At 51.3% G+C, this 12218-nt stretch overlaps 2 protein-coding genes across 3 annotated transcripts in view; both read right to left on the bottom strand.

The window, feature by feature from the left end:
* LOC147096970 (uncharacterized) overlaps positions 1–12218 on the bottom strand; it is a 1290222-nt gene that overhangs the window by 1010408 nt on the left and 267596 nt on the right. The gene's annotated exons all lie outside the window — the stretch shown is intronic.
* Positions 1–12218, bottom strand: part of csad (cysteine sulfinic acid decarboxylase) — a 114318-nt gene that overhangs the window by 22810 nt on the left and 79290 nt on the right. Inside the window, exon 12 of the mRNA XM_085972669.1 lies at positions 7332–7531. Coding sequence (XP_085828795.1) covers positions 7332–7531 — 200 coding nt within the window. The remainder of the gene's footprint in view (positions 1–7331; positions 7532–12218) is intronic.

The following is a 12218-nucleotide window of genomic DNA, read 5'->3' as shown; positions in this document are numbered from 1 at the left end:
TCATTACTTTGCACGGCCACTAACACCACCCGCCATGAACGAATGTTCGTTTTCCCCAGGAAGTCGACTACGGGAACCACTCTACCAACCTGGCTGACCGCCCCGGGGCCGGTCTGGCTGCGGAAACACGTGAGGACCCATAAAACGGACCCCCTGGTCGAGAGGGTGAACCTCCTGCACGCCAACCCCCAGTACGCCTACGTGGCGTACCCAGACGGGCGGGAGGACACTATCTCCCTACGAGACCTCGCACCCTCAGCCGATCCGGAAACACCGCCACCACCCCCCCCCCCCCCCCCCCCTCCCCCAACCTCAGTCCAGGTAGACGGCATGCCGGAACCCCACGAGCCCTCGCCGACCACGCAAACACCAGCATCAGCACCGGATAAGGCAACACCACCGCTGCGGCGATCGGAGAGGCTTACGAAGCCTCCGGACAGACTGACCTACCAGAATTGGTAGTACACTTCACCCCGCCGGACTTAATTCTAAACAAGGGGTGAATGTGGTAAACCACGTTCACTATCGTATCACTGTTAGTAGTTAGCACTGTTCACCACTGTTCGTTATAACTGTATCACTGACCACTATTGTATCACGGTACGAGGTCGCCTCTTGCCACACTGCTATACCTGGGATGACCACTGCCGACTCCGCCTTGGCTCCACCCACCAGGCCAGGTATAAATGTGAGCGACTGGCTGGTATTCCTCCTGCTTGGATCGGATCACCCACGAGAGTGGGCTCTGTTATTTAGTCAATAAAAACCTTTAGTCACCTTCGTAACTCTTCGCCTTTTATTGGAGGAATTGATAGGTATATCATGCACTAACAATGACAATAAAGTTGATTATTATCATCAAGTGTGGCATCAAGGAGCCCTAGTAAAACTGAAGTCAGTGGGAATCAGGAGGAAAACTCTCCACTGGCTGGAGTTCCTCAGGGCAGTGTCCTAGGCCCAACCATCATCAATGACCTTCCCTCCAACATAAGGCCCAAAGTGGGAATGTTTGCTGATGACTTCAGGTCCGTTCGCAACTTCTCAGATAATGATGTACTCCATGCTCGTATGCAGCAAGACCTGGACGACATTCAGGCTTGGGCTGATAATTGGCAGGTAACATTCACGCCACAGAAGTGCCAGGCAATGACTATCTCTAACAAGAGAAAATCTAACCACCTCACCTTGACATTACCATCGCCGAATCCCCCATCAACATCCTGGGATTACCATTGACCAGAAACTTAACTGGACCAGCCACATAAATACTGGTAACCACAAGAGCAGGTTAGAGGCTGGGTATTCTGTGGCGAGTGTCTCACCTCCCGACTCAGAGGAGTGTGACGGAATACTCTCCACTTGCCTGGATGAGTGCAGCTCCAACAACACTCAAGAAGCTCGCCACCATCCAGGACAAAGCAGCCCGCTTGATTGGCACCCCATCCACCACCTTAAACATTCACTCCCTCCACCACCGGCCCAACAGTGTGTACCATCTACAAGATGCACTGCAGCAACTCGCCAAGGCTTCTTCGACAGCACCTCCCAAACCCGCGACCTCTTCCACCTAGAAGGACAAGGACAGCAGGCGCATGGGAACACCACCACCTCCAAGTTCCCCTTCAAGTCACACACCATCCTGACTCGGAAGTATGTCGGCCGATCCTTCATCGTCGCTGGGTCAAAATCCTGGAACTCCCTCCCTAACAGCACTGTGGGAGTACCTTCACCACACGGACTGCAGCGGTTCAAGGTGGCGGCTCACCACCACCTTCTCAAGGGCAATTAGGGATGGGCAATAAATGCTGCCTTACCAGCGATGCCCACATCCAGAGAATGAATAAAATAAAAACATCCTCAAAAGAGATCAACAGTCCATTGGGCGAACTGGTCACTGAAGCAAAGGGTCAGTAGGAATGTCACACAATGACTAAGGGATAGGATTCTGGCTGACTGTACTTCTGGATCCCTCTCCACCCCAAGACCTGCTGTTCTAAATATGCTGCTCCGTCCTGCTCTCACACCAAGTCAGGATGGTGTGGAGATGCCGGTGTTGGACTGGGGTGGACAAATGTAAGAAGTCACACTACACCAGGTTATAGTCCAACAGTTTTATTTGAAATCACAAGCTTTCGGAGCGCTGCTCCTTCGTCAGATGAAGTGGAGAGATGCATAAAGACACAGCTTATATAGTCAGAGAACCATGTCAGATGTTTACAGGTAATCTTTCTAACTGCCATTTATCACACCTCGGCAGAGAGATAATCACAGCAGTCAAAGGTGTGAATGGTGTCCAAACAGGTTAGTCAGGAAAACATTACATCAAAGAACAATGAGGTGGGGTCACAAGGGGTCAAATGTTGCAGATGCTGGGGTCTGTATGAAAAACAAAAAAGACAAAAAAACATTTTTTTTGCTGGAAATCACAGCAGGTCCGGCTGCATCTGTGTAGAGAGAACAAGCCAACGACGACTCGAGTCTGGATGACCCTACGTCAGGTGGGGTTACATGTAGCGTGACATGAACCCAAGATCCCGGTTCAGGCCGTCCTCATGAGTGCGGAACTTGGCTATCAGTTTCTGCTCTACGAATTTGCGTCGTCGTGTGTCTCGAAGGCCGCCTTGGAGAATGCTTACCCGAAGAGCGGAGGCTGAATGTCCTTGACTGCTGAAGTGTTCCCCGACTGGGAGGGAACACTCCTGCCTGGCGATTGTTGTGCGGTGTCCGTTCATCCGTTGTCGCAGTATCTGCATGGTCTCGCCGATGTACCATGCTCCGGGGCATCCTTTCCTGCAACGTATGAGGTAGACAACGTTGGCCGAGTCACATGAGTATGTACCATGTACATGGTGGGTGGTGTCCTCACGTGTGATGATGGTATGTGTTGATGATCTGGCATGTCTTGCAGAGGTTGCTGTGGCAGGGTTGTGTGGCGTCGTGGTCGCTGTTCTCCTGAAAGCTGGGTAATTTGCTGCGAACGATGGTCTGTTTGAGGTTAGGCGGCTGTTTGAAGGAGAGTAGTGGAGGCGTGGGGATGGCCTTAGCGAGCTGTTCGTCATCATCGGTGACATGTTGAAGGCTGCGAAGAACATGGCGTAGTTTCTCCGCTCCGGGGAAGTACTGGACGACGAAGGGTACTCTGTTGGTTGTGTCCCGTGTTTGTCTTCTGAGGAGGTCTATGCGATTTTTTGCTGTGGCCCGTCGGAACTGTCGATCGACATATCCCGTTCTTATGAGGGTGTCTTTATGCATCTCTCCACTTCACCCGACGAAGGAGCAGCGCTCCGAAAGCTTGTGATTTCAAATAAAACTGTTGGACTATAACCTGGTGATGTGTGATTTCTTACATTTGACCAAGTCAGGAAACACTACTTGAAGGCAGCGATTTCACATGGCACAAGATGCATGGGATAGCCTCTCCACCTCGCATTGAGCCAGCAGACACAAGCTTTGGACAAGACGGACCAGGCATGAAGAAGAGGGGGGGGGGGGGTCAGTGGCGGAGGAGGAAGAGAGGGAGAGAGACGGGGGGTGGCGGGGAGGAGAACAAAAAGGGAAGGTCTGTGATGGGGTGGAAGGCAGGAGACATTAAATGAAAAAAGGGATGATGGTGCAAGGTGAAAGGAGATGGTAATGGGACAAGTTAAGAAACAAAAGAGGAGTCTAGATGAAGTGTAAATGGCAACAGCAGAATCATCAACAGCTGCCATGAGAGAAAAAGAATGATAGGGGCCGAGGTTATGGTTTGAAATTGTTGAACTCGATGTTGAGTCCAGAAGGCTGTAAAGTGCCTAATCGAAAGAGGAGGTGCTGTTCCTCGAGCTTACATTGAGCTTCATTGGAACAATGCAAGCGGCCGAGGACAGAGAGATCAGAGTGGGAGTGGAGAATTAAAGTGACAGGTGAAGAGACAGAGACAAGGCAGCGGGGAAGAGGAGAGAGAGAGACAGAGACTCAAAGCAGCGGGGAAGAGAGAGAGAGACAAGGCAGCGGGGAAGAGGGGAGAGAGAGAGACAGAGACTCAAGGCAGCAGGGAAGAGGAGAGAGAGAGAGAGACAGAGACACAAGGCAGCAGGGAAGAGGAGAGAGAGAGGCAGAGACTCAAGGCAGCGGGGAAGAGGAGAGAGAGAGAGAGAGAGAGAGAGAGAGAGAGAGAGAGAGACTCAAGGCAGCGGGGAAGAGGAGAGAGAGAGAGACAGAGACTCAAGGCAGCAGGGAAGAGAGAGAGAGACAGAGAGACAAGGCAGCAGGGAAGAGGAGAGAGAGAGACAGAGAGACAAGGCAGCGGGGGAGAGAGAGAGAGAGACAAGGCAGCAGGGAAGAGGAGAGAGAGACAGAGACACAAGGCAGCGGGGAAGAGAGGGAGAGAGAGACAGAGACTCAAAGCAGCGGGGAAGAGAGAGAGAGAGACAGAGAGACAAGGCAGCGGGGAAGAGGGGAGAGAGAGAGACAGAGACTCAAGGCAGCGGAGAAGAGGAGAGAGAGAGAGACAGAGAGACAAGGCAGCGGGGAAGAGGGGAGAGAGAGAGAGAGACAGAGACTCAAGGCAGCAGGGAAGAGAGAGAGAGAGAGACAGAGAGACAAGGCAGCAGGGAAGAGGAGAGAAAGAGACAGAGAGACAAGGCAGCGGGGGAGAGAGAGACAAGGCAGCAGGGAAGAGAGAGAGAGAGAGACAGAGACACAAGGCAGCAGGGAAGAGGAGAGAGAGAGAGACAGAGAGACAAGGCAGCGGGGAAGAGGGGAGAGAGAGAGACAGAGACTCAAGGCAGCAGGGAAGAGAGAGAGACAAGGCAGCGGAGGGGGGAGAGAGAGAGAGAAGCGGGGAAGAGGAGAGGGAGACAAGGCAGCAGGGAAGTAAAAGGGCAGAAGAAGTGGAAGTAAAGTGAGAGAAAACGGCTGGCTAGGTGAAGGTGTTTGTGCACAGACGTGAAACACAAAGGACAGAAACTGTGAAATAGTTTCCGTCTACTCCTGGGTGCGTTCCCAATCATGCACAGACACGAACAACACACACTTACCCGAGCTGTACTCAGGGGAAGGTACAATGACAATTGGTAACACGATGTCATCACATTACTCATTACATCGGCCCCAGAAACTTTTCAACTTTAATACAAAGAAAAAAAACAATTAAAAGCAGTTTGGAAAAGTAAGTATCTTGCCCAGAGTGGGAGGACAAGCAGAAGCCCCCTGCACAGTGAAGCAATACAGAGCACTCAAGAGTCACTCCAAAGACGTACCAGTGGCTCCCGCCCCTCCTGGAGGTAGTGGGCAGTTAGTGTGTGAGGATGAAGTGGGGACGAGGGTGAACGTACAGCTTCTGGGGCTGCGGCCTTCTCCACTGACCAAACGATAACAAAAAGTGGGCGACTCCTGTTTGGAGGAGAATTTGGGTGAGGCTCAATTAAACTCTTATGGGACCACTTGGCTCACAGACTCAGCCAGACGTTCTAGTTATAGGGAGAGCCAATCAAGATACACGTTCTTCAGAACATGTTCCAGTACATGTATAAAGTAGAGTGTGTCGGGGCTAAGAGACCATCAGTGATTCCAGCCTTTAGTCAATCAACTTCAATCTTTAGGTTTATCCCAGATGATGTTTTCAGTGACATCAGGTGAAACCTTTTCATTTCCTCCAATTTATCAATGCCCCACTCGAGACTTGAGCACATAATCCAGGCTGACACTCCAATGTCGCCTTTCGGATGAGATGTTAAACCGAGGCCCCGTCTTCCCTCTCAGGTGGATGTAAAAGGTCAAAGAGCAGGGGAGCTCTCCCAATATTTAGCCTTCCATCAACATCACTGGAACCGATGATCTGGTCAATATCACATTGCTGTTTATGGGATCTTGCTGTGTGTAAATTGGCTGCTGCGTTTCCTACATTACAACAGGGACTGCACTTCAAAAGTACTTCATTGGCTGTAAAGAGCTTTGGGACGTCCTGTAAAGCGCAATAGAAGTGAAAGTCTTTTTTTTTTCCACTTTATAACGTTCTGTTATTTTATGTGCCCAGCAAGAAGGCAGGTGATTCCCTCATGCTACGACCTTTAACTAAACATATTAAACTGCAGGGGAGTGGGCAGTGTGGGGCCCAGGGAGGATCATGGTGGCACGATTCAGGCAGGGGCGAGTCCACACACTGGCCTTCAGCACCCCGCCCCCCGAGAGCCACATGGAGCAGGAGGTCCCAGTGATATCCGGTCAAACCATTTCATCTCCTCCAATTTATCAATGCCCCACTCGCCGATCTCAGCCGGGGTCGCCATAGCAGTGTGGCAATAAGCGCAGTATCCCGGAGATCCGAGCCAGAGCTCCCGCTCCTGACCCCTGCTGGAGGGCGTGTGTGCGCGTGCATGTCCCTCCCTGCCAACACGTACTGTCCAGGGACACCCAGAGAATTGCCTGTTGGGCTGATGTACCAGGAGGGCAGCAGCACCGTACCCCAACCAGAGTCAGCACCTGCAGGGGAAAATTGAAGATAAAAGCACAAACTTCTAATATGATGGAGAATTGGCAGGTGCCAGTGATCGGGGAAGATCTGCCCTTCTGTCAGTCTAACAGTTTTCCAGCCATTAGAACTCGAGCAGCTAACAGTAGCACATCTTCAGTGTGAAGGTCCTAATGCCATTTGGAAGATCCAATTTGTACCCACTATCGTGTCCTATTAACAGGTTTTGAAATGGATGTGCGCACTAGGGTGCATCGCCAAATGGACTCTGACCAGAGCTAAATGACAACAACTTGTATTTATATAGCGCCTTTAATGTCGCAAAATGTCCCAAGGCGCTTCACAGGGGCATTATCAAACTAGACACCGAGCCACATAAGGAGGTATCAGGACAGGTGACCAAAAGCTTGGTCAAAGAGATAGGTTTTAAGAAGCCTCCTAAAAGGAGGAGGTAGAGAGGCGGAGAGGTTTAGGGAGGGAATTCCAGAGTTTAGGGCCTCGGCAGCTGAAGACACGGCCGCCAATGGTGGGGTGATTATAATCAGGGATGCGCAAGAGGCCAGAATTAGAGGAGCGCAGAGATATCTGAGGGTTCTGGGGCTGGAGGAGATTAGAGATAGGGAGGGGCGAGGCCATGGAGGGATTTGAAAACAAGGATGAGAATTTTGAAATCAAGGCGTTGCCAGACCACGAGCCAATGTAGGTCAGCGAGCACAGGGGTGATGGGTGAACGGGACTTGGTGCGAGTTAGGACACCGGCAGCAGAGTTTTGGATGAGCCCAACTTTATGGAGAGTGGCAGGTGGGAGGCTGGCCAGGAGTGCGTTGGAATAGTCAAGTCTAGAGGTCGAGATGGGCGTGGTCGTGGCCCTGACACCAACCTGGCGTAGGCGAAAGCACGATCGATCCTTTCTTCCAGCCCTCGAGTACCGACAGCTTTCCACATCAGCCATAGCTTGAGGCAATCCACCTTCCGACCACACTGCAGGGACTGGTCACCGGTGTCGTAACAGACATTGTAGAACTTGTCCGGCTGGAAGAGGTAGCCAGCATTGGCCGAGTGACACTTCTTCAGGAGGTCCTGGGAAAGAGAGACGGGCAAAATCCACAAAGGTTGGGCAAGAAACAGGGGTACAGCCACAGCACATGGCCCCTTAGAGGGGTCTTGTGGAAGTGGAAGCATTAGTTATTATAGCCAATTAGTTAGCCAGTTACTCGATTGAAGGAACTTAAATCTTTAGCAAAGCAAACAGCAGAACTCGAGCCCTGACACCACCCGCTGCCCTGCTCCTACACGTGGAGAAGGAGGGATCTACACACGACAAAGAAATCCACCATCGCAGGGGATGTGACGACTTAAACATTCCCCTACTTCAGAGGGACCAGGACACAACTTCAGTTCAGTCTGATGAGAAAGTCACCTCAGTTGGCCAGCTCTACAGAATCTGCAAAGGGATATAGACAGGCTAAGTGAGTGGGCAAACATTTGGCAGATGGAGTATAATGTAGGAAAGCGTGAGGTTATCCACTTTGGTAAGAAAAAGAAAAAAGCAAATTATTTAAATGGAGAGAGATTACAAAATGCTGCAGTTCAGGAGGGACCTGGGGGAGTTCCTTGTGCATGAATCACAAAAAGTAAGCATGCAGGTACAGCAAGTAAATGGAATGTTGGCCTTTATTACAAGGGGGTTGGAGTATAAAAGCAGGGAAGTCCTGCTACAACTGTACAGGGCATTGGTGAGACCACACCTTGAGTATTGTGTAGAGTTTTGGGGCTGGGGGCGTTTCAGGATCCCGACTCCGATGTGAAGTGGGACAAAAGTGTGATTTTCCCCTAATTGGGCACTTGATTTCCAGCGTGGGAGAACCCCTGGCCCAATGAGTCTTTTCATACAGAAAGTCGCCTCTGATGACATCATCAATGCTGCTGGATTTAAGGCCTGCAAGCAGCCTTGCTTCTTGTTCAGCCTTTAAACTTTATGCCCCTTGTTCTGAGTGCTTCCTTCACCAATTATGTCCACCAATAGACCAAAGTGTGCACCTAGATTTGATGAGACCTCCCGCCAAGCTCTGGTAGAGGGAGCAAGAGCAAACAAGGAGGTGCTCTTTCCTTCCTCAGGCAGGAAAAAGCCTCCACAACTGACTAAAGCTGTGAGGCTGCAAATGGCACAGGAGGTCAATGCTATTTCTATGTGCAGCAGAACCTGGCTGCAGTGCAGGAAGAGGTTTCATGACCTTCTCCGCACAGGAAAAGTGAGTATGACTTTCCCATCACCCTCATTCTGATCCCCATTGCCTCTCATCACCAGCACTCTGCTTTGCCAACCTCTTCCTCCACATCCCACTTCACCCTTACATCCCTGCACCCTTACCCATTCCCTCTCTCTCGATGTTCACATTCACTGAACTATTTCACTATGCAGCCCTCACACTCCCCATCACTGTGATGCAATGCCAACGACTGAACACACAGGGAGGGCCCTTGGTCTTGCCACCTCACTCCATCTTTGTCTCCTTCCAAGCATCTATGCTATGGATTCTCTATACTCACTCCTTCATTCTCACTCAAACTCCACTTGTGTCCCTCATTGCAGGAAAAGAGAGCTCACAATCAGAGGGAAAGAGCGAGGACAGGAGGAGGGCCACCCTCAGTAGCCCAGCTCACCCCCTGGGAGGAGGCAGTTCTGGAAATCGCCGGAGTGGAGGATGAGGTGCAAGTGGGGGACGGACAGACGGGTGCATCACAGCAAGCTGGTGACAGAATAGTTTTCCATCTCTCTCATTGACATTGTATGAGTCACTGATAATGATTCTGAAGCTATAACAGATGGACCTACGATCATCTGCAATATTCAATGTGCATGTAACCTTGACCTCACATCTCTAACTCTTTCCTTTACTCCCCCACAGGACCATCGAGAGCCCCCGTCCCCACTGTCCAGGAGGAACAGCCTGAGCCGCAAGACTCCTCAGAGGAAGCTGCAACCTCCGAGGGCGCAGCGTCAGCAGAATTCAGCGCACCCAGCACCAGCACAGACACTCGCACCTCGGTGGGACCTTCGCGAGATAGTGTGGTCACCTGGTGTATCACAGCTCACAAGTGAGCATCAGCAGATGGTGGAGGTAGGGACAGTAGTGGAGAGTCCTAGTCGGAGGGCGCAGGACTCTGCCAGCTCGGCTCAGCTGCATGTCGACCCTGTGCCTCCAGGTCCATCCAGAAGGAGAGCGGTGCTGGAACTCCAGGAACAGGTGCAGGAGTCTCTGGCAGGTTTTGTCTCCAGGGTCGCTGCGAGTGTGGAGCGAATGGAGGAATCCATCACTAACATGAGCAAAGCCTTTGTGGAGGCATTGGCGCATGAACGCATCACCATGGAAAGGATGGCAACCTCCATGGAAAGGATGGTTACCGTAGAGGAGAGGATGGCTACGGCCGAGGAAGAGCTTAGTCGCCAGGGTATTGAAAACATGGTCATTGTTCAGAATAGACCAACATCTCTCGAGGAGCGATGGTCAGCTATTGAGCATAGAATCCAGACCTTCATGGAAGTCCGCTGGAGTAGGACTTCCAGTGCAGAAACGGGTCCTCATGGCCCCCCTGAAGTGCAGCAAGGTGCTGTCAAGCCACTTGCTAGCTCTGAAATGGGGCTGACCCATGAGAGCGATGTTGGTGGCAGAGAACAAGGAAGTGGGGGCTCCTCTCCAAGCGCTCACACGACCATGCCACTGCAAAGCCCTCGGTCAGAGCCCCACCAGAGTCCTCACCCAACTGAGATGGGCGTCTCAGCCCCTGCACAGCCGCAGGAGCAGCAGACTGTTGCTGAGCCCTCACAGGCTCGCAACCCCAGCGGACGCCCGCCAAAGGTGTCGAGACAGGAGCAGCAAGAAAGTGAGCAAGGGGCCTCCACATCTGCTGAAGCCACAGGGGAAGCACCACGTGGGAGCATGCATAAGATGAAGATAAAGCACAAGTAGTCACAAGGGTAGTCACTTGGGTGTTCTGTTGTATTGATTTTTGACAAGCTATCCTTGAATTGTTATGATAAACAGATTTGATGGCAAACTGTTGAAGTTGTGGCCCGTGTCATTTCGCAAATGGGACTTCCACATTGAGGGCTCAGGGCAACTTGCAATCGTCAGTATGGTGGTCAGAGTGATAGGAATCCGCAGGTTCTTGTCCATTGTCGATGGTCTGGTAAGAAGGTGCGAGGCAAATGTGTTTGATTATGCAGGCTAAGCAAATCTGGCCAACATGAGTGCGTCCCTTGCATCCCGGGCAGCAATGTGGTCGCGTGCTGGCGCCTTCTGGCCTGTACAGCTTCAGGTGGGTGAGCAGCAGCTTGGCGCTCCTGTTGTTCAGGGTTCTGCTGCTGCCGTGGCTGGTCTGCGTCTGAATCTGATGTCCAGGAGGAAAAGAAATAAATGGTCGCCATGCTTCTGGTATATGCCTCAGTTGAGGAAGCGCTCAGTCAAGGTGGGGAGAGGGGTTTCCCAGCAGGTCACACTGGAGAGTGGGTGTCAGGCTCCAAACTTCCACAACAATGAGTAGGCCTGCTAAAAGTTCCCCCAGACCCGAGACAACAAAGTTCTGCCACCTGCAAATGATCATTGGTGAAAACTCGGTTTTAATGGTGGAGCTGCAGCTGTTAGTAAGCAATCCACTCGTGAGGCCGCCAGGTTTCACTGGTGTGTTCCAGGAGTTGTGCAGGACGGGGGAAATGTGTTAAAATCAGAAAGGCCTCTCAAAATGGGATTATAGAGGCAATTAACTGGTTAAGGGCCTTAAGGGCCTATCCCGCCTCTTGGAGGCAGGATGAAAACGGGGTCTGAAAACATGAGTGTGGGAAAATTGCTCAGACGGGATGGAGGCGGGATTGGACCCACCTGCCATTTTTTGCGATTTTGACAACTCACGCCGCCAAACCCGCCTCCTCGAGCCTGGGAAAATCGAGCCCTTGGTCTCCTTATTTAAAGAGGGATATACTTGCATTGGAGGCAGTTCAGAGAAGGTTCACGAGATTGATTCCCGAGATGGATTCCGGAGATGAAGGGGTTGACTTATGACGAAAGGTTGAGCAGGTTGGGCCTATACACATTGGAGTTTAGACGAACGAGAGGGGATCTTATTGAAACATACGATACTGAGGGGGCTTGACAGGGTAGATGCAGAGAGGATGTTTCCCCTCGTGGGGGAATCTAGAACTAGGGGGGCATAGTTTCAGAATAAGAGGTCGCTCATTTAAAACTGAGATGAGGAGGAATTTCTTCTCAGGGTCGTGAATCTGTGGAATTCTCTTCCCCAGAGAGCTGTGGAGGCTGGGTCATTGAATATATTTAAAGGTGGAGATAGACAGATTTTTGAATGATAAGTCAAGGGTTATGGGGAGCGGGCAGAGAAATGGAGTTGAGCCCAAGATCAGATCAGCCATGATCTTATTGAATGGCGGAGCAGGCTCGAGGGGCCAAATGGTATACTCCTGCTCCTATTTCTTATATGTTCTTATGAGTCCCATGTGAAATAATTTCGTGCCATGCGAGAGCTGCAGCATCAAATGCAATTAGAGATGGTACAGGACGGTTGGTATGAGAACTGGACAATGTCACACAAGTGGAGTGAAGGGCTTTGAAGAAACTGGGTTAGGGTACACTATAACAGTGTAAGGGAGCTTTACTCTGTATCTAATTATCTAGGCGGGAATTCAGCGGCAGCAGTGGGGCTATAAAAGGCTCCAGAGACCCAGGTAGGTTTACCAGTCTCCGAACTCGGGACT

The sequence above is a fragment of the Somniosus microcephalus genome, chromosome 33 (assembly GCF_052327205.1).
Source record: "Somniosus microcephalus isolate GS21.2 chromosome 33, FLI_Smic_1.0, whole genome shotgun sequence".
Classification (NCBI taxonomy): domain Eukaryota; kingdom Metazoa; phylum Chordata; class Chondrichthyes; order Squaliformes; family Somniosidae; genus Somniosus; species Somniosus microcephalus.
The sequence above is the reverse complement of the archived record's forward strand: the minus strand, read 5'-3'. Positions and strand labels throughout refer to the sequence as shown.